A 22,609-nucleotide genomic window follows, 5' to 3' on the forward strand; every position below is an offset into this window, starting at 1 on the left:
CCACTTCATGATTGTGTCCCACTTGTTGTTGATTCTTCACAAAAAAATACAGTTTTATATCTTTATGTTTGAAGCCTGAAATGTGGCAAAAGGTCGCAAAGTTCAAGGGGGCCGAATACTTTCGCAAGGCACTGTATATGGGAACTCCTTCAAGACTGTTGGAAAAGCATTCCAGGTGAAACTGGTTGAGAGAATGCCAAGAGTGTGCAAAGCTGTCATCAAGGCAAAGAGTGGCTAGTACTGTATATAAAAAAGTGGCCTGACAGTTTTAAACCTCTTCAGGATCAGACCCTTTTTTTCAATTTCTGCCTAAAATGACATACCCAAGTCTAACTGCCTGTAGCTCAGGACCTGAAGCAAGCATATGCATATTCTTGATACTATTTGAAAGGAAACACTTTGAAGTTTGTGGAAATGTGAAATGAATGTTGGAGAATATAACACATTAGATCTGATAAAAGATAACACCCCAAATAATGCATGCGTTTTCATAGGTTAGTTTCACCCCTATCATCACATTTATTCATGTGGTGAAGGTAGGCAACATTACCTCCTCGACACTGATTTTCAACACAGGGGCCCCACAAGGGTGCTCCCTCCGTCCCCTCTTGTATTCCCTGTATACCGACAACTGCGTGGCCTCACAACAGTTCCAACTCCATCATCAAGTTCGCGGACAATACGACAGTAGTAGTCCTGATTATCAACAACGACGAGACGACCTACATGGAGGCGGTAGGCATTCTGACGGCGTGGTGCCAGGTTAACAACCTTTCCCTCAATGTCAGCAAAACAAAGGAGCTGATTGTGGACTGCAGGAGGAACCAAGCTGGATATGCCCCCATCCTCATCAACGGGTCTGTTGTGGAGACGTCAATAACTTCAAGTTCCTAGGCTTACACATCTCAGAGAAGCTGTAATGGTCAAGGAATGACAGCGACTCTTCAACCTCAGAATGCTGAAGAAAATCTTCCTTTCCCAGAGGGCCCTCAGTGTTCTACAGGAGCACCATCGAGAGCATACTGTTGGGCTGTATTACAGTCTGGTGCAGAAACTCCACCGTCGCTGACCGCAAGGTTCTTCACAGGATGATATGTGCAGTCGAACGCACCATTGGGTGCACACTGCCTGCCCTGCAGGACACCTACAACACCAGGTGTCGTAGGAAGGCCAAAAAGATCATCAAGGACCCCAGCTATCCGAGTCATGCCCTGTTCTACCCACTTCCATCACTCAGATGCGGGAAGTACAGGAGCATCATGGAAAAACTGGAAGACTGGCCAATAGTTTTTACCCCCAGATCATCAGGCTGCTGAATAGCCACCACTAGTCAGCTACCTGCTCCCTCCTTCCCCTGCTACTCCCCATATGGACATTTTCCCCCCACCCCAATGACATTCATCACTGTTGCAGTTGTTAATATGTAGATTATTATTTATATTTGTGTCTGTTTTATTTCCCTTGGTCCCCACACCCCCTCAATGGTAATTTATTCTGACTGCTGCTCCCCTATAGTCATTCCCTCCCACCCCCTCAACAGTCTTTACACTGCCTCCACCCCAATGGACATGTATTCATCACTGATACAGTTGATAGTATGTATATAGTGCTATTCATATTTACATGTATGTTTTTGCATTACCATAATCATTATTTTATTTCACTTAGTCCTGCATGTTGGAGCTGGGAGCCTAAGATTTTCACTGTTCCCTGCAATCACACCTTCACCCCTGTAAATTTGACTTACAGTGCCTTCAAAAAGTATTCACCTTCCTTTACTTTCCCCACATTTTGTTGTGTTACAGCCCAAATTTAAAATTGATAAATTTACAAAAAAAATTGTCACTGGCCTACAACCAATGTGCCAGATGTATAATGTCAAAGTAGAATTCTGTTTTTCAGAATTTTCACAAATGAATTAAAAATGAAAAGCCGAAATTCCTAGAGTCAATAAGTATTCAACCCCTTTGTTATATGGCAAGCCTAAATAAGTTCAGGAGTAAAAATGTGCTAAACAAGTTACATGGACTCACACTGTGTGCAATAATAGTGTTTAACATGATTTTGTAATGACTACCTCCCTCAGTCGAGAAATGAATTTCAAACACAGATTCAACCACAAAGACCAGGTTTTCCAATACACCTATTGGTAAAAAAATATATATATTTAAAAAAAAAAATCACATATCGCACATAAATACTTTTAATTATTCTTTGTGACAACTAGTATAACATATCTATAATTGTGTACATTTTCCATCATATTCGCCTTTATTATTAATTGAAAAAAGCATAAAATAGTTCTTGCAACCCATTTTCTGAAATATTTTTTTATTTTTATCCGTGACCCGGAAGTACTTGGTCATTCTTGACCTCTTCACAGCGTTCTAGCTATCTACGTGTATTTCGGGAATATTTCTTGCCCCCTATCGTCCAATGATGACTAAATTACAATATCTGAATGTGTATCTAACTGAGCGTTTGATGCAAGCTGCCGAGGAGATACTTGGAGTGGTCGGAGACACGATCTCCGAGTATCAGGAAGAAATAGTCCGGACGAAGAGAGAAAACCAATACCTGAAACGACACTTGATCACACCGGTCTTCCCTGGTATGTAGCCAGCTAAACTACTTTACTTCTCATTTACACGAATTATCTAGATAGCTAGAAACGTGTTTAAATTGTATTCTACAGTATTTGAAGGATGAAACCCTAACCTAATGTAGCAGGCGTTAGTTAATAAGACCCCCGAGCGGAGTCCCCACATCAGTTTTTCAGTCAGGGTTGCCAGGTTATACTATGAAAAAAGGTTATACCTTGCTCAAAAGTCCCGAAAACTACCCCCAAAAATGTTCTCAGACAGAGAGTTGTTGTCACATTTATCCAATATACCCATTTTCCATAACGTTATCGAGCGAATTAAGAAGCATATAGTCATTTTTAACGAAGTAGGCTAAGAAGCAAACTAGGTTTTCCATCAAAATAGTTCTTGCAGGTTTAATAATATGTCACGAGACAATATAAATCGCCCTTATTAGACTCTCCAGATAATTTTCCATCAATGGATGTCGATTTAACTTGTTTTCACTGCTATGATTAAGCAATGTCCGTGGTATATGGCCAATAAACCATGCCGGCTAAGGGCTGTTCTTAGGACATATCCCTTAGCCGTGGTATGTTGTCCATATACCACAAGGAACAGCCCTAAGCCGTGGTTTATTGGCCATATACCACAAACCCCTGAGGTTTTTGCTATTATAAATTGGTTACCAACCTTAATTAGAATATACCATGACTTTCAACCAATCAGCATTCAGTGCTCAAACTACCCAGTTTGTAATTGTAAATACATTTTTTTTTTAACCCCTTTTTCTCCCCAATTTCGTGGTATCCAATTAGTAGTTACCATCTTGTCTCATTGCTGCAACTCCTGTACGGACTCGGGAGAGGCGAAGGTCGAGAGCCGTGCATCCCACGAAACCCAACCAAGCCGCACTGCTTCTTGACACATTTCCCACTTAACCCGGAAGCCACCCGCACCAATGTGTTGGAGAAAACACAGTACACCTGGCGACCTTGTCAGTGTGCACTTTGCCCGGCCCGCCACAGGAGTCACTAGTGCGTGATGGGACAAGGACATCCCTGCCGGCCAAATCCTCACCCGGACGACGCTTGGCCAATTGTGCGCCATTTGGAGGGTCTACCGGTCACGGCCGGCTGCGACAGAGCCTGGACTCGAACCCAGAATATCTAGATCACTGCGCCACTCGGGAGGCCCAAATAAATCTTGTTTGCGAATGCGCACAACTATAGATTCACCACTCAAACTCTCCTGTTGAATGTAAGTTGGAGAGAGGATCTCAAGCTCTGGGCAAGAAACACTTGGACGAATTTCAAAAAATGAATGTTAGGGTATTTTCTGCCAATTGTGATGTTATTATGTGCCAGATGTTAAGACTACAAACCATTATAAATGGCCTATTTGCGAGATTGATTTGTTATTACAATAGGCATAGGCTACTGACTAAAATATGGGTTTATAATTGCAATTCAACTGCCATGGTTTGCTGAGCTAGATGCAGGTAGTGTATAGCGCCTGATAGGCTAACATCTAATTTCAGGGAAAAGTCCACAATGAAACTGACATTAAATGTGGAGAATGATACATTTGAGATAGAGCTCAGACCATGATTACAATTGACAACTTCCAAGTTAATTAACTAAACATGGAGATGAATAATTGCATAATAACAAAAGGCTACAACAAACTGAGTTATAGGCTATTTATTAAATCTGTTTGCAAGCTCCAGTAAGGCTACACAAGTTGCAAGAATTGATTTGCAATGACTCCAGTGATATCTTCATTTCAATATATTTATTGTATCAAATGGTAAGCACAGTAGCCTGCAATGGAATATAAATTAATAGCCTACATGATGGCCAACAGATGCAAATGTAGCCTATCATTCTCCACATTTCATGTAATTTTGATTGTGGACTCTTTCCAATAACACAAGCATGGTAGGGGGGACCCATTTCAAATTTCTACTCGTGCAGCCATCCAGACCCTAAAACTGAGCCCGAGTAAAAACCCTTCACTTGATACGGTTATCCATAAGAAAAGTCAACATTAGAATATGAATTTATCTAAAGAGCTCTAGTGCGCCTAAATAATTTCCCAATGCTTTGTCGCCGTTATGTCAGTTATAGCATGTTAATGTTTTATAGAAAATGGTAATTATGAAGATACCCAATCTAAATAGCCTACTTACAACTGGTAAAAAGTTGTCACGATGTGTGCGCATGCTGCACTGTCTCCATGACTCAGCTGTCTCTGCTGCAGCACTCTCTCAACCAACACACATACATCCAGCCCTCTCCCTCTCCACCATTCACTCACTCAGTAACAGCCTGTTCACTGCCTGATAGTCAGCAGCATCAGGTCACAATGAAATGTATACAGTGCCTTCGGAAAGTGTTCAGACCCCTTGACTGTTTCCACATTTTATGTTACAGCCTTATTCTAAAATTGATTTAATAAAAACAAATCCTCAACAATCTACACACAATACTCCATAATGACAAAGCGAAAACAGGTTTTTAGATTTTTTGCTAATTTATTAAACATACCTTATTTACATAAGTATTCAGACCCTTTGCTATGAGACTTGAAATTGAGCTCAGGTGTGTCCTGTTTCCATTGATCGTCCTTGATGTTTCTATAGCTTGGAGTCCACCTGTGATAGATTCAATTGATTGGACGTGATTTGGAAAGGCACACACCTGTCTATATAAGGTCCCACAGTTGACATTGCACGTCAGAGCAAAAACCAAGCCATGATGTCGAAGGAAATGTCCGTAGAGCTCTGAGACAGGATTGTGTCGAGGCACAGATCTGGGGAAGGGTACCAAAAAATGTCTGCAGCATTGACGGTCTCCAAGAACACAGTGGCCTCCATCATTCTTAAATGGAAGAGATTTGGAACCACCACGACTCTACTAGAGCTGGCCGACCAGACATACTGAGCAATCGAGGGAGAAGGGCCTTGGTCAGGGAGGTGAACAAGAACCCGATGGTCACTCTGACAGATCTCTAGCGTTCCTATGTGGAGATGGTTGTCCTTCTGGAAGGTTCTCCCATCTCTGCAGCACTCCACCAATGAGGCCTTTATGGTAGTGACCAGACGGAAGCCACTCCTCAGTAAAAGGACACCAAGATGGAACTCTTTGGCCTGAAATGCCAAGCGTCACATCTGGAGGAATCCTAGCACAATCCCTACGGTGAAGCATGGTGGTGGCAGCATCATGCTGTGGTTATGTTTTTCAGCTGCAGGGACTGGGAGACTAGTCAGGATCAAGGCAAAGATGAATGGAGCAAAGTACAGGGAGATCCTTGATGAAAACCTGCTCCTGAGCGCTCAGGACCTCAGACTGGGGTGAAGGTTCACCTTCCAACAGGACAACAACCCTATTCACACAGCCAATATAATGCAGGAGTGGCTTCAGGACAAGTCTCTGAATGTGCATGAGTAGCCAAGCCAGAGCCCGGACTTTAACTCTTGAGAGACCTGAAAATAGCTGTGCAGCGACACTCCCCATCCAATCTGACAGAGCTTGAGAGGATCTGCAGAGAAGCTCCCGAGTGGAGCAGCGGTCTAAGGCACTGCATCTCAGTGCAAGAGGCGTCACTACAGACACTGGTTAAATACTGAAGACTCGAGGTTGTAATCTTTGTCAATGGTGCTTCAACAAAGTACTGAGTAAAAGGGTCTGAATACTTATGTAAGTGTGATATTCCAGTTTTTTTTATTTGTAATACCTTTTCAAAAATGTCTAAACCTGTTTTTGCTTTGTCATTATGGGGTATTGTGTATAGATTGATGGGGGAAAATCTATTTAATCCATTTTAGAATAAGGTTGTAACGTAACAAGATTTTGAAAAAGTAATGGGGTCTGAATACTTTCCAGATGCACTGTATAGTGTATATTATCAGCCTACATTATGACTATTCGATTTACACAGCCTACTATTGCTAATGTGATATCTTACATAAGTTTACAAATGTGATAAAGCATGCTTTTTGATGGTGGAAATATGCTTCCCCAAACGTACCCAAGCTATTTGCTAGTACACACTAAAAAGTAATGCATTGCCTAATGGGATTCCACTTCGCTCTGAAGCAGCAGCGTTGCTGGTTCGATCGAATTGGTTATCGGAGAGTCTAATTAGCACCTACACCCTCCATAATTTTCACACCCTCAACTTTGGAACACTTGGGCATATGGCAGAGGAATGCGTGAATGTGCAAATGGATGGGCGAGGGGAAGGGTGATATGGGATTCAGCCAGAGAAATAGCTAGCTTGTTCTGGGAATGACATAGCTAACTCAATGGTGGTCTTGTCAATCAAGCGTCAATGGCTGTCATTACTTTCATTGATGTCATTTGTCTTCTTTCCACCAGCTCCTCAGCCCATTCTCTCTTGGGTCTTGGAGCAGCAAACTCCCCCTGAGCAACAGTACTGTGAGCAGGAGTGGAGCCCCAGTCTGGGGCAGAGGGACCCAGAGCCCACACAGATTAAAGAGGAGCAGGGTGAACTCAGGACCCGTCAGGAGGTAGAGCAGATTCAAGGGCCGGAGGCTGATACCAAAGAAGACTCCATAATCATTCCTCCCTGTGTGAAAAGTGACTGTGATCAGGAGCCACCTCAGTCCACACATCTTCCCCAAACTGTGGAGAACAGAGAGAAGTACTCTCTACTGACCAACACAACTGGACAGATCAAAACAGAACCTGGTGGAGAGGGCTATGGAGTATCACTATCGGAACCAACCAGTGACTCCCCTCGGGCTCAGCCCCTCTCTGCAGTAAATCCAGACTGTTCTAGAACACAGAGTGAGAACACTGAAAGTGTTCAGAGAGATCCAGAAAGGAGACCAGAGGAGGACACACAGACACACTCATGTACTCAGTGTGGAGCCATGTTCTGTGAGCTTTCCCAACTGGAGGCACACATGCTATCCCACACAGTACCACACAGTGGTGACACTAGTCACAGGCAAATCCTCTGCACAGTCTGTTGGAAGTCATTCACCTCTACCAGTTACCTTAAGGTCCACCTGCGTTCTCACACTAATGAGAAGCCCTTCCACTGTGGTGTGTGTGGCAAGAGTTTCAGCTACTCAGGGAGGTTCAGGGAGCACCAACGCATTCACACGGGAGAGCGACCGTACCGCTGCCACGTGTGTGGTAAACGCTTCAACCGGTCTGCCCATCTGAAGACCCACCTGAGGGTCCACACAGGGGAGAAACCCTACTCCTGTCCTGTCTGTGGGAAAGGATTCAGTCAGTCCAGCCAGATCAAGGGACACCTCAGAACTCACACCCGAGGAAGGTAGAAGATTCCTTAGAGTGAGGGGATAGACAGAGCCTTCTGTTCTCAAAGTGCCTCCCTTCTCTTCACTTCTACATATAATTGTAACACTAGAGGACTATAGAATGTGTAATGTTTTGCAGACTGAGGCACTTCATGTCTGCATTGATTTGAGAGAGTTGCTTAATAACATGCTATGAAAAGACTTGACCCTTATGTATCACTAGGTTACACTAACTATTTTAGAGAGAAATATAATGTTCATTTTGGTTAGATTTAAAAATATATATATCTTGATTTTCAATAGAAGTGGGTTGGTCTCCTGGCAAATAAACTAACTGTCATATTGATTAAGAATGTTTGGGAACATTTATTTCTGAATATCTGTTTCTGAAGAAAAGAAAAACTTGCATCAGCTCAACGTTAGCTGGAGTGACTGTTGCTACAGACAACCTATTCTCACCAGTGTTGTTGTACAACCAAGTTTGAACACTAGATGGTATTCTTGAATTATATGTCCTCTACAAAAGTGTTACAATGTTCAATATTATTGCACTCACAGATCTTGCCAAGCAACATAGCCTAAAATCCAGAAACCAATATATTGGTGAAAAAGTTTATACATTCTAAATCTATGATGACTATATAGCTAAAAAAAAACTTCCCCAATATGTCTCCTTTTACTGTGTGTGAATTTGGTGTGGTTACTAGGGTACCATGCGATAATAGAGCACATCCCAATACGGTTCATTCTGGCTCGATATACCCCCAAATGTATACATGTATGACATTTGACCCCCAAAGGTGGGCCCATAGAGATTTCATTACCATTCAAATTGGTTTTTACCTTAATGTGTTGTATTATGAAGTTTATAACACATCCAATGGCCTTAGTTTGAGAAGATTGTCCTCTGATTATACATTTGTAAATGTCATACCCTCAATGGATTTTAAAGAACTGATTCTAGCACTTAAAGATTCCAAAAAAGGTCTGGTACTGTGGTTGGGCTGCGGGTGTGAAAGATTCAGCTACTGGCATTACACACCTGGCTAAAAGATTACTGTAGCTCTTTTCAAAACACTTTTATAGACAACTTTGACACCTGGAAACAGAAGATACTCTACAGGAATGACTGAGTCCATCCAAATCATCTTGGCTCTTGGACTCTGTCCACACATTTCAAGGCTGCGGTGAGACAATGACTTATGAATGACCCAAGACCTGCTCGGTTAATCCCTACCATTGTGACACTGAGTTTTCATAATGCTGCATCAAATGTACATTATGTAAATAACTTAATTTATGTCACCCTAATGACCCTGAATACCTCCGTTGATCCTACAGCTATTGTATGCAGTAATCATGTGCCTATGAACCAGAGTTACACTTTTAGCACTGAGGCGGTGTGCCTTAGCAGGAAGTCCACTGTGTGCAGCTCACCGTCACTATCAGCTCCAATATAAATAACATGAGCAAGTTACTTCTGATAAGCTTCCCAGTAAAGAATTAAAAACAATCAAGCAACCCAGAAAAGTGCTAAAAAGGGCCCATATTAACATACAGTACCAGTCAAAAAGTTTGGACACACTTACTCATTCAAGGGTTTTTCTTTATTTTTACTATTTTCTATAATAATAGTGAAGACATCAAAACTATGAAATAACACATATGAGATTATGTAGTAACCAAAAAAGTGTTAAATCAAAATATTTTTGATTCTTTGAAGTGGCCACCCGTTGACTTTGACAACTTTGCACACTCTTGACATTCTCTCAACCAGCTTCATGAGGAACAATGGTAGATAGCTAGCATAAAAAACAAGATACATAATGCTGTAATAATGACTAAAATATTCTTAAACTACTAACAACTTTGTCAGTAAAACAGGAAAAACATATAGCTTACTTACAGTTTTGGTATTCACGCACAGTGATGAATAAATTGGTCAGAAAGGAAATAATGTCCAAAAATGATATGTGTTCACAGCAGTAGGTGGCGAGCTGCACTTGGCAATGAACTGAACACTCTGCCTGTGTGTGATAGCTGTGACGTCATCACTGAGTTCTTACACAGCCGCCCCAAATGTCTGCTATGACATTCTAGCCAGATGGAAAGTCTTCTAGATGAAAGGTTCTTCTGCATCATCATCAAGGATGTCTGGGTGAACTGGAGAGTGGATTGACCGCCCCGTGTAGGGATCTAGTTGTTGCCTTCATGAGGTCTTCCCATGTATCAAACTTGCAGATATCTGGGAGCTGAGGACTGTAACTGATGTCCGCAGAAGGATAATTTCTTCAGATCGCTGTCATTAGTTTGCTGTCGTCAGGCTCTGGGTCAGCAGAAGGCATTGAAGGCCACTGATCTTCTGAGTGTTGAAGGAACTCGAGGCCTTGGTGCCATCAATGTGGTTGGGCCAGCTCTTTCAGGGTCTTGCCCGAGTGATGTCATCCTCTGTTTTTTTTGCGGTGTCCACATGCCACCAGTTGGTTACATCCGTAAGGTTCTAAATCTTTGCAACACGAGTTCCTACGAAGACCTTGTATCTATAAAATTGACTTGAGCCAATGAAGGACTCTGGTGGAATCGGAACAGAGGATGACTTGTCCGATGGGCAGGGTGAGTTCTGCTTGGAGGACACTGACCAGCTGAGCCCCAGTGAGTACAGCACTCAGCTTCAAGTGTAGCATCGTCAGCTGCTTCTTTGGCGCAACGCGAGACCTGGCCAGAACAAAGGAAATGTGCACCTGCTTCTGGTCGTCCGCATGTAGGCAACAGAGCCATATGCTCTCTCTGATGCATCACAGAATATTTTGAGGTCTCTGGTTAATTTTGGATTGTTAGAATATGGTGGTGCATAAGTTCTGGGGAGTTCCATCTGGGCAAGGTCAGGAATCTCTTGTTCCCAGCCAAGCCATTTGTCCAGCAGGCTCTGAGGCTGATGGGGTTGTCCCAACCTAACTCTTCTTTCCACAGGTCCTGGATGAGTACCAAGGTTCGGGGTGTGAAAGGCCTGATGTAACCTAGCGGGTCATATTGATGAGCTAGCATGCTGTAGATATTCCTCATTGTAGGTTTGTAGCGCTCCACAGTGTAGTGCTTGTATCGCGAGGAGTCTGAGGCAGTTCCAACGTAGCCCCAGGGTTGGCTCCTGAGATCCATGGTACTTTGGGAAACCCACAGTTCGCTGCTTTCCGATCTGGCCTCGGGTGGTAGGTGATTGATGACAGCTGGTACATTGCTAGCCCACTGGCGTATTTCAAAGCCTCCAGCATGGAGGTCCATTAACAAAGTTTCTTGCTTCCTCGGCAGAGGGGATGCTTCATAGGCAGTAGTCCACGTAGAATGACTCCTTCACAAGCTCTTGGTTGACTCCTACATTGTCCTGAACGTGTCGCTGCAGAGCGTAGATGGCACAAGAGGGACGACAAGTCATGACGAATGGCAAGACCTGCCACTCATAGATGCTCGGTTTTTCAGTTCTACGCATGTTCTGTCAAATGAAGCATAGCACCGGTTTGTCAGCTGGTAAGAGGCAAATCTGATAAACATGCCTTTGATGTCACCACTTACAGTTACGGCATGTTGACGGAATCTGAGAAGGACACCGAGCAGGGATGGTCCCAAGGTTGGTCCAGGAAGGAGAAGGTCATTGAGCGACTGTCCTTTATGCTGGAATGAACAGTTAAACACAATCCTATCCTTTCCATTGTGATGCACAATATGGTTGGGTATAAACCAGGACTCAGTAGATTGTTCAGCTACCTCGGGTGGCACCAGTGACACTTAACCTGCCATCTGCAGATTATTGATATCCTGGCAGTACACCTCTGCGTGTTTTGAATCTTTGGCGAGTCTTCACTCCATGCTATGGAGGCTTGGCAGTACAGCTTCCTTTGGAGCATGGAGAGTTGCATCGTTGACTCGACGAAGCAGGGGTGTAGCGTAGGGCTGAACACCATCAACTTCTATCCTAGAGGTGGACGTCATGGCTTGCTGGTCTTGTTTTGACCGAGTCGCCAGCTTCTCACTCATGTAGGAAAGGTTATCGATCTGCCAAAGACGCTCAACATTTTTAAGAGCTCGGCAGAAGGCGAAACGGTAGTGGTGAGCAGGCACTATTGTTCAGCGGGTGATGTGTGGACAAAGCTAGTAGAGCCTTGCAGGGACCAGCCATGTTCAGTGTGGATGGTAATGGGTCCACCAGGCAGGCCTGTACACTCTGGCTGTATGGGTATCAGGAAGTGAGGCATGTCTGAACCAATCAGCTTGGTCCACCGGTGGCATGCAGCTTACGGAGGTGGTCGTATCGCCTTTGGAGAGCTGCTACTGGTCAGGAGTGTTCGGAAAGGCCTAGGTTGTCTGCGGTGAATGCCTGATGTATCTGATGCTTCTTGAAAGGTTTGAGCAGGGGGGACACCTCAAAGGTAACCGAGGCACCTTGAAGTTGCACAACGCCTTGTCGAACTGTCCTAAAGGTGAGGGTCTCAGGCTCAGAATTGGGGTTAAGTTGTTGAACAGCCTGTGGCAGGACGATGCTACGCTCAGGGCCATCATCGAGCACGGCGTGTGTCTCCAGGGCTCGGTCTCCATTGTAAAGTAAGACCTTCACGACCTACAGCATTACTTTCGCTGATCGGTTGGGTCTGTCCATGTACACCTTGGTCGTAGGGACACTCATCATGAGCACGCTTTTGTGGTTTTCCTGTATGGCATCATAAAAGATTGTTAGGTGCTGCTCTTTACATGTCTTGTAAGGTCGTCGGAGGGTGCAAGCATCAGCTTTGTGGGATCGTCTGCACTTCCAGCACCTTTTCCAATCCTTTATCCACTTGACCATCTGTCCTGTGATCAGCTTCTTGAACTCTTCACGAGAAGAGAAAGTGTTCTTTATTGTCACAGTGGGGACAGTATAACTTTGGGTTGGATTTCTCCTTGGATTGAGCAGGCTCCTTTGGGTTTGGGTCTTCACTTGCGTTGAAAAGGATTGAAGCAGATTTCTCCTTCTGTCTTGTTAAGGCATGGTGGTCTTGAATGGCTTAGGCATGTCACATTGACAGAGGGCTGCTCTGTTTGACCTGGATGTACGTCTGGAGGGTGTACGTCTGGTCCGTGCCAGACCTGAGGATGCCGTGATTGAAGCAGTACTCAACCAATTCATCCCGGTAGCTCTGTGGCATGTTGCTCAAGAGCCGGTCTACGTGCGATCCACATCTGAGCTCATAGCCGTTCTGCCCCTCAAGGGTCGAGAGCATGCCTACCAGTGAGTGGATAGACAGGGCAAAGGTGTCGAAAACTTCTGCATCTCCGGACCAGAAGGCGGGGGAGTTTAGGATGGTGGCTACCTCACACTGGACAAGTTGGCTGACCGTACTTGTCCTGCAGGGCTTGTAAGGCAGCAGTGTAAAGTTTTGGGTCGTGCATGTAGGCCTTAGCGAGCTGTACTGCACTCTGTAGTTTCAGGTGGGCTAGGAGCACTTGATACTTATACCGCTCATTTAGGTGCCTGTGACTGCTCATCAGGTCATCTAGGAACATCTTGAGGAGAGAAAAAAAATCCCTCTCTCTACCGCTCTGAAAGTAGGGCAACGACGGCTTCAGCATGCTGTCTGATGAGGCAATCAGCTGTATGATGAGGCAATCAACTGATCCGCGCCAGATGGCGGAGCAGACTCCGGGTAGGGTGCCATCTGTCCCGGGGCAGGATGTAGTGCTGCTGGATTGGGACAGGGCATGCCTAAACCTGGATGGAAGCCCGGTGCTGCTGGGACTGGATAAGGCATGTTTTGTTCCGCAGGTAAGTAGGGTTCACCTGGAAAAGGGTATGGTGTAAAACCTGGTGCAGGATGTGGAGCTGCGGATGCTGGTCCAGGGTATGGAGTCACAGGTGCTGATCTGGGTTATGGAGCCACAGGTATTGGTCCTTGGTACGGAACCACAGGAGCTGGAGCAGGGTGCACAACCACGGGAGCTAAAGCTGGGTGTGGAACCACGGGAGCTGGGTGTGGAACCACGGGAACTGGGTGCGGAACCACAGGAGTTGGAGCTGGGAAAGGAACCAAGGAATCTGGGTACGGAACCACAGAAGCTGGAACTGGGTGCGGAACCACAGGAGCTGCTGATGAGTGCCTCAGGTAGGCAGGGAGAAGATGATGTGAGTCTTCATAGGCTCCGCCTTGTTCTCATAGGTTGGCGTGGTTGTGTCAGTGATATAGTCGCAAAGCTGTCACATGATTCATCAGACGGTGCTGGTGAGAGGCACCTCTGCTCTGGCTGAGTCATCTGGGTTCTGGCTGCATCAACACCTTCATATTTTACTTTAAGACAGCATGTGACAAGCTTGGCTAGCTCTAGATCATTAGCTACCTTCTGTAGATGCCGCTGCCTGTTCAGTTGTGTAGACTAAGTGAGGGGCAGAGTACTACATAGAGCCATGGCTACATGGTAACTTATTCAAGCAGTAGGATCAGATTTTTTTTTAAACATGGAAAAGCAGGGACTGAAGAGACAGACACACATGCACTCTACACATACACGTACACATGGATGATGTATTGTAAATATGTGATAGGAGTAGTGGCTTGAGGGAACACACTAAATGTATTGGGTAAAGTGTTATGAAATATAATGTCATGTAATATTTGAAATTGTATATAACTGCCTTAATGTTGCTGGACCCTAGGAAGAGTAGCTACTGCCAAGGATCCTTAATGAATACAAATACTTCCATACGTCTTTCAACGTTCTTAAATCTTTTGTCATTCACCCTCTGAATGGCACACATACGCAATCCATGTCTCAAGGCTCAATTGTCTCTTTAACCGGTCTCCTCCCCTTCATCTACACTGATTGAAGTGGATTTAACAGGTGACATCAATAAGGGATCATAGCTTTCACCTGGATTCACCTGGTCGGTCTATGTCATTGAGGGGAGGGGTGCGTCACTTGAGTGGGTTGAGTCCTGTCTGTGTTGGCGCCCCCCCCCCTTGGGTTGTGCGTGGCGGAGATCTTTGTGGGCTATACTCGGCCTTGTCTCAGGATGGTAAGTTGGTGGTTTAAGATATCCCTCTAGTGGTGTGGGGGCTGTGCTTTGGCAAAGTGGGTGGTGTTATATCCTTCCTGTTTGGCCCTGTCCGGGGGTGTCCTCGGATGGGGCCACAGTGTCTCCTGACCCCTCCTGTCCCAGCCTCCAGTATTTATGCTGCAATAGTTTATGTGTCGGGGGGCTAGGGTCAGTTTGTTATATCTGGAGTACTTATCCTGTCCTATTCGGTGTCCTGTGTGAATTTAAGTGTGCTCTCTCTAATTCTCTCTTTCTTTCTCTCTCTCGGAGGACCTGAGCCCTAGGACCATGCCTCAGGACTACTTGACATGATGACTCCTTGCTGCTCCAGTTTCAACTGTTCTGCCTTATTATTATTGGACCATGCTGGTCATTTATGAACATTTGAACATCTTGGCCATGTTCTGTTATAATCTCCACCCGGCACAGCCAGAAGAGGACTGGCCACCCCACATAGCCTGGTTCCTCTCTAGGTTTCTTCCTAGGTTTTGGCCTTTCTAGGGAGTTTTTCCTAGCCACCGTGCTTCTACACCTGCATTGTTTGGGGTTTTAGGCTGGGTTTCTGTACAGCACTTTAAGATGTCAGCTGATGTACGAAGGGCTATATACATTTGATTTGATTTGATTGAAAGAGCAGGGGTCCTTAATGTTTTGTACACTCAGTGTAGGTGGATCAAATACTGAAATGCTAAGATGATTGGACAATGAACAACTAAAATGTTAATGTTGCTTTCAGACCCTATTGTTATTAGGTCCTGTGTAGAGGAGCAAACACAAGTCAATGATAGGCTATATGTCCATTCTAAGGTCATGACTGTTACATTGACTTCAGTACTCTTGATGGCTGGCAGGTAGAGTAAGTGCATCTGTTTACGTCAGACTGTAATCAGTGTCAGCAAAATGTTGAAGTTGCATGGATGAGGTACTCCATTGTTATCAAATAATTTATTTTGGTAAGATTAATCCATTTGAATCATTTTCAATCAACACCACTTTCTCGACTGCCTCATACTGCAAAGGATAATTGTGATAATGAATGCTTCACTGATTGTATTAAGAGAGAGAAACTCCTCAGGAATGGGAATGTGATTTCCCTGTTTCTGTACACACCATTACCAATCAAGTAGTCCTATTAACCTTCACATATCTACCGTGTGTGTCCGTCCTCTCAGTAACCACATATCTACCGTGTGTGTCCGTCCTCTCAGTAACCACATATCTACCGTGTGTCCGTCCTCTTAGTAACCACATATCTACCATGTGTCCGTCCTCTCAGTAACCACATATCTACCGTGTGTGTCCGTCCTCTCAGTAACCACATATCTACCGTGTGTGTCCGTCCTCTCAGTAACCACATATCTACCGTGTGTCCGTCCTCTTAGTAACCACATATCTACCGTGTGTCCGTCCTCTTAGTAACCACATATCTACCGTGTGTCCGTCCTCTCAGTAACCACATGTCTACCATGTGTGTCCATCCTCTCAGTAACCACATATCTACCGTGTGTGTCTGTCCTCTCAGTAACCACATATCTACCATGTGTGTCCATCCTCTCAGTAACCACATATCTACCGTGTGTGTCCGTCCTCTTAGTAACCACATATCTACCGTGTGTCCGTCCTCTTAGTAACCACATACAGTGGGGAGAACAAGTATTTGATACACTGCCGATTTTGCAGGTTTTCCTACTTACAAAGCATGTAGAGGTCTGTAATTTTTATCATAGGAACACTTCAACTGTGAGAGACGGAATCTAAAACAAAAATCCAGAAAATCACATTGTATGATTTTTAAGTAATTAATTTGCATTTTATTGCATGACATAAGTATTTGATCACATACCAACCAGTAAAAATTCAGACTCTCACAAACCTGTTAGTTTTTCTTTAAGAATCCCTCCTGTTCTCCACTCATTACCTGTATTAATTGCACCTGTTTGAACTCGTTACCTGTATAAAAGACACCTGTCCACACACTCAATCAAACAGACGCCAACCTCTCCACAAAGGCCAAGACCAGAGAGCTGTGTAAGGACATCAGGGTATAATTGTTGACCTGCACAAGACTGGGATGGGCTACAGGACAATAGGCAAGCAGCTTGGTGAGAGGGCAACAACTGTTGGCGCAATTATTAGAAAAGGGAAGAAGTTCAAGATGATGGTCATCAATCACCCTCGGTCTGGGGCTCCATGCAAGATCTCACCTCGTGGGGCATCAATGATCATGAGGAAGGTGAGGGATCAGCCCAGAACTATACGGGAGGACCTGAAGAGAACTGGGACCACAGTCTCAAAGAACCATTAGTAACACACTACATCATCATTTGACGTCCAATTAGCGGTGTGGTGTTTGTTGTTGCCCACTCAGTTTTAGATAGTAGGCCTAGTCTCGGCCAATTGCGCATAGGCAGAAGTGTCTGGTGAACGAAATTGCGGTACAAATATTTTCAGGCCTACCTGTTTTTTTGCAGTGGTGTAACATACTTAAGTAAAAAATACTTTAAAGTACTACTTAAGTTGTTTTTTTGGGGGGTTATCTGTACTTTACTATTCATATTTTTGCCAACTTTTACTTCATTACATTCCTAAAGAAAATACTATACTTTTTACTCCATACATTTTCTCTGACACCCAAAAGTACTCACATTTTGACAGGAAAATGATCCAATTCATATAATTATCAAGAGAACATCCCTGGTCATCACTACTGCCTCTGATCAGGCGGACTCACTTCACACAAATATTTTGTTTGTAAATTATGTTGGAGTGTGCCCCTGCTATCTGTCAATAAAAAAAGACATTTGAAATTATATATACTTAAGTACATTTGAGCAATTCCATGTACTTTTGATACATAAGTATATTTAAATCCAAATACTTTTACTCAAGTAGTATTTTACTGGGTGACTTTTACTAGTCATTTTCTATTAAGGTATCTTTACTTTTATTCAGGTATGACAATTGAGTACTTTTTCCACAAAAAAAAAATGTTACAAAACATTTGTCTAGGGCCCAAGACTAACATTAAGGTGTGTCTCACGTGAGTGCGGTGTTATTGATCACATGACTACCATTTCTTCCTTAATGCATGTCGTCCTTGTGCTGTGAACATGTCTTGACTTTTTTTCTGACAATTTCTTTGTAATTTCTGTATCCATGGGAGAACTGTTACAAAGTAGCCTATCTGAAAAGTAAAGAAAGGTGAGGGAAAACGACTAACTGTTACTTTGTAACATGCCAGCAGTTCCGCTGCCGGATAAGACGGTCACGTGGGCAGGAATCACATGCTGGGATATTTACTCGGGGCGGGACCTGCGCTTTATAAAGTCCAATTTCAGGCAATCACAGACCCTCCTGTGTGACACACGGTCCCCCATTCAACCAATCACAGGCCCCTCCTACTGTACAAAAAAAAACTGTCTGTATAAAGTGGTGTGTCTACACTATTTATGTATTGATCGACACGCAACAGCAGGGACCTTCACACTTCTACTGCAAATTGACAATACATTAAGTAAGTATTTTTCTAGGGCTTGCGTTGTTTGTACAATATTAGGCCTGTCTATTTACGCCTGCTGCGTTAGGTAAGTCTACTTGGGTTATGGCCTTTACCCCGGGCATTTGCTCTGGTTTCTTATGTTTTTGATACCTGCTGTTACCTAACATTCCTTCGGCTAGTTTCGTGGATATCAACATTACAGTACTTGATATAATTTGAAAAGGTCTAGCAGTAAAAAGGTGTTTTTACAAAACGTATTTTTTTCCCTCCATGAGTCGAGTGCTTTTGTGTAGCGCTAGAGGGCTTTGTTTTGTTCTCACAAAGGGAACATAGTGTTCAAATGTATGTCGCGAATGTTATCGTTTTATAGGTTGCTATATATTATAGCGAACTGTTACATTTTTGGAAATGGTGATGTGGGAGATTCGATTTATTTTTCTATTTTCCTTGGGCTTTGTCCATGTTCAGAGAATGATTCAGCGGCTTTGGATCCGCCCGCATCTTGTGATCAGGATTCAAGCCAAACTAGGAAAAACAGGAATGATGCAACTAACCAAGTCCCACTTTGCGCAGACTCCCTTTCAGTGTTAGCATACACAGCATTCTAACCAGAACGTCGGTTCAGACGGCTGCAGTCTGCCAGTTGCATAGACTTCAATTAAGGAAATTAGCTAGTTGGTTTATTATGAGTTGTTATGACTTCCGATTCAGGCATTATGCTCCACTGTCTTCCTCACAGAGTAGAATATATAGCCCTTGTTTTTCCTGTTCGGTTGGTTCTAGATAAACGTAACACACACACTTAACATGTCAGTCAACCAAGCTGCCTGTGGCAATAATCTGAAGGCAATAACAATCTATATATAAATGTAGCTTCTTCACACTGAAATACAAGGTTGACCGATAGCTCTTCTCGCTCCCTTCACAGCTGTTTGGCCATGACAGCACTGTACTTGGCAGTGTTGGTGCTCTGTGTGAGTGCTGTGTGTGCAGCTCCTAGGTTTGACTCTCAGTTGGAGGACCATTGGCACCTGTGGAAAAACTGGCACAGCAAGCACTACCATGAGGTGGGTGTTATTGAAGTACAAGTGGGGCACCATAGCGCCTCAAGGTCTTAGTGAGTCTCAAATTTAATTATTTGGTGCCTTGACAAGTGTACATTCCATGTAGGCCTGTATTATTGCAAAATGTAGTGACTTATTTTTCTTTGGATTTTGTTTGTAGTTCTGGGACTGTATGATTTGTATGTCCATTCTCTGACCAAGTACACTAATTTCTCAGAGTGAGGAGGGCTGGAGGAGGATGGTTTGGGAGAAAAACCTGAAGAAGATTGAGATTCACAACCTCGAACACACCATGGGAAAACACTCCTACCGTCTGGGCATGAACCACTTTGGTGACATGGTAAGAACAAGCTCCTTGCTGAGACATTTTACTGTGGGGCAGGAGATGCATGTCAGCTGCCTTGTCCCATAGTGTTTGCTGTAACTGAATAATTTTGTGGTCTATGACACATTACGGAATGAGGAAATGTTTCACAGGCACTATGAAAACATAGCCACAGGTGTCAGCGTTGAATACATTCCTGCTTTCATTGCCAGACTCACAGGTTAGGTTTCTTCCACTAGCACGTACTGAAGAAACAGGAACAGAATAGTGATCCTGAGAAGGGAACTGAAACTTACTCATCTTTATGCATAAGTTAAAAAAAAAAAAATTTAAAAAGTCCTTAGACATTGGAAACCCCTCAATGTTCTATTCAGATAGGAACTTTAAAAAGCACACCTGGCCAGGAATGACATGCATTTCAACATGCCCTTACTGATTCCTTCTTCCCTAGACCAATGAAGAGTTCAGGCAGACGATGAACGGCTACAAGCAGACGACTGAGAGGAAGTTCAAGGGCTCTCTGTTCATGGAACCCAACTACCTGCAGGCACCTAAAGCTGTTGACTGGAGGGAGAAGGGCTACGTCACTCCCGTCAAGGACCAGGTGAAACCTCAGTCACTCATGAGCCATGACTCATTCTTAACCATACACAGCTGTGTCACTGAATTAAACATGACTGAGGTTTGCAGTTAACCCATTCCAAGTTGCCACAAGTTGTGTACACAGGATTTTTATAGTTGCAGTAAATGCATTGCTTACACCCCTACTTCGCAATTGCTTAATTATTGTCACTTTCTTTGTTATACACATGCTGGCTATTCACAATCTCTGCCTCCCTCAGGGATCATGTGGGTCTTGCTGGGCGTTCAGCACCACCGGGGCCATGGAGGGCCAGCAGTTCAGGAAGACTGGCAAGCTGGTGTCTCTGAGTGAACAGAACCTGGTGGACTGCTCCAGACCGGAGGGCAACGAGGGCTGTAACGGTGGGCTCATGGACCAGGCCTTCCAGTACATCCAAGACAACGCCGGCCTGGACACAGAGGAGTCCTACCCCTACGTCGGCACTGTAAGACCCATTTCTGTTATTTTAGCCTGGTCTCATCTGTTCAAGCTGTATAACCAACTCCTATGGTTGTAGTCATGTTTGGCATGACAATAGGATTTGGCAAGACTGGGCCATAAATGTTTAGAAATCTGGATTTGTTGCGTGAGGTGCTGACAGAATTCCGTAAAATGAATGAAGGTTTCTGGTCTTTATTGCATATAGATTTAGGCCATTTCAACCAGAATTGCTTGATTCATTGGCTAATTATTCATAAGTTATTTTAACGTTTATATATATATATACAAACTTTTTTTTTTTTACTATTGATCCTCTTATTCGCCCAGGATGAGGACCCTTGCCACTACAAGCCAGAGTTCAGTGCTGCCAACGAGACTGGCTTTGTGGACATCCCCAGTGGCAAGGAGCATGCTATGATGAAGGCTGTGGCTGCAGTCGGTCCTGTCTCTGTTGCCATCGATGCCGGCCACGAGTCCTTTCAGTTCTATGAGTCTGGTTAGTAGCAAAAAGGCAATGCAACATATGTTACATCAACTTCAACTTTATTTGGATTTATTTGAGCTTCACTGGTCCACTGTCCTGTTCACACTGTAGCTAATAATGGTTCTCTTTCAAAGCTATTAAGTAAAGTGTTGTCACTTTGCCTGCTAGCAGCTTTAGCATATATCAGATGGTTGTACAGCCATATGCTGAGGTAAACTTCTTTTTTTTTTTTTTCAACTAATGTAACTAATGCCCTCCCTCTAGGGATCTACTATGAGAAGGAGTGCAGCAGTGAGGAGTTGGACCATGGTGTTCTAGTGGTGGGATATGGTTTTGAAGGAGAAGATGTGGATGGCAAGAAATACTGGATTGTCAAGAACAGGTACAGAGGTTCTTCCTGGGATGTTTTTGTTTGACCGTTTCCACCACCGGAATGGTTCACTTATTCGTCAGGGAATATACCTCTACAATACCATTGCCTTCATTTGAATATGGTGTTGGTCTGGTACTATGGTTTAAGTCATGAATTTCTCTAAAGTGGCAGTAAATCAAATTTTGTATAATTTTCCAACTAACTCTAACAGAGAAGCTAACGGATTGTTTGTATTTTCCTCAGCTGGAGTGAGAAATGGGGAGACAAAGGCTATATCTACATGGCCAAAGACAGGAAGAACCACTGTGGTATCGCCACGGCATCCAGCTACCCACTGGTCTAGTGTTTTAGAACCTGGATGTGTTCTAGACTTTTTTTTTTTTTTTATGTTTGAAAAATGTTCATAAAGGGCAATGATGACTACAGTGCTGCCTTATTAAGTCTGTGAAAGGCACTAGTGAATCCTGCTGCATGGGTTTTAAAGACCGTTTTAGGGAATCTATGAAATTCTACCTAGTTTGTTTTTATACTTGATTTGATATATAGTTGAGTCAAGTAAATGTTACAGGTGTGACCTCTGTGTACATTCCTAGTTTACTGCTTTTACACCTGTTCTGTAAAAATGTTGTACATATGAGCAAAATAAACCTGTTTCTAAAATTGATTTGTTTACATGGCAAACTACAAAATTGCTAAGTCATCCTATCCAAACTGTGTAAAACTTTGCCAAGTGTTTCTGTGTCCTTTGGTCAATGCTGTCACTGTTTGCATTAGTAATTTAACTTGGCTTACTGCACACAGCTGTTCCGTATTCCCAGTATTAGAAGCCATATTGCCTGGTGGGTTCCAAAACAACTGGTTAAGTC

General features: G+C 43.7%; 2 protein-coding genes across 2 annotated transcripts; both read left to right on the top strand.

The window, feature by feature from the left end:
- The first annotated feature begins 2,339 nt into the window (after positions 1-2,339).
- LOC110537032 (uncharacterized) lies at positions 2,340-8,228 on the top strand. The gene is made up of 2 exons (XM_036938035.2): positions 2,340-2,611; positions 6,965-8,228. Exons 1-2 carry the CDS (start codon positions 2,437-2,439, stop codon positions 7,897-7,899), a joined length of 1,110 nt encoding a protein of 369 aa, XP_036793930.2. The 5' UTR covers positions 2,340-2,436; the 3' UTR covers positions 7,900-8,228.
- A 10,160-nt stretch (positions 8,229-18,388) lies between these two features.
- Positions 18,389-22,404, top strand: ctsla (cathepsin La). The gene is given in 8 exon segments (NM_001124305.1): positions 18,389-18,449; positions 19,363-19,501; positions 19,716-19,838; positions 20,275-20,427; positions 20,666-20,890; positions 21,214-21,382; positions 21,635-21,752; positions 21,987-22,404. Coding segments are annotated over 7 exon segments (1,017 nt in total). The 5' UTR covers positions 18,389-18,449; positions 19,363-19,372; the 3' UTR covers positions 22,087-22,404.
- The last annotated feature ends 205 nt before the right edge of the window (positions 22,405-22,609 follow it).

The sequence above is a fragment of the Oncorhynchus mykiss genome, chromosome 12 (assembly GCF_057628025.1).
Source record: "Oncorhynchus mykiss isolate SJ-2025 chromosome 12, ASM5762802v1, whole genome shotgun sequence".
NCBI classification, from domain to species: domain Eukaryota; kingdom Metazoa; phylum Chordata; class Actinopteri; order Salmoniformes; family Salmonidae; genus Oncorhynchus; species Oncorhynchus mykiss.

What these genes read in the sequence shown, in the direction of transcription:
- LOC110537032 (XM_036938035.2), top strand. Translation starts at nt 2,437, where the DNA reads ATGATGACTAAATTACAATATCTGAATGTGTATCTAACTGAGCGTTTG. An exon ending in GATCACACCGGTCTTCCCTG is followed by an intron (nt 2,612 to 6,964) that starts GTATGTAGCCAG and finishes TCTTTCCACCAG; the next exon opens with CTCCTCAGCCCATTCTCTCT.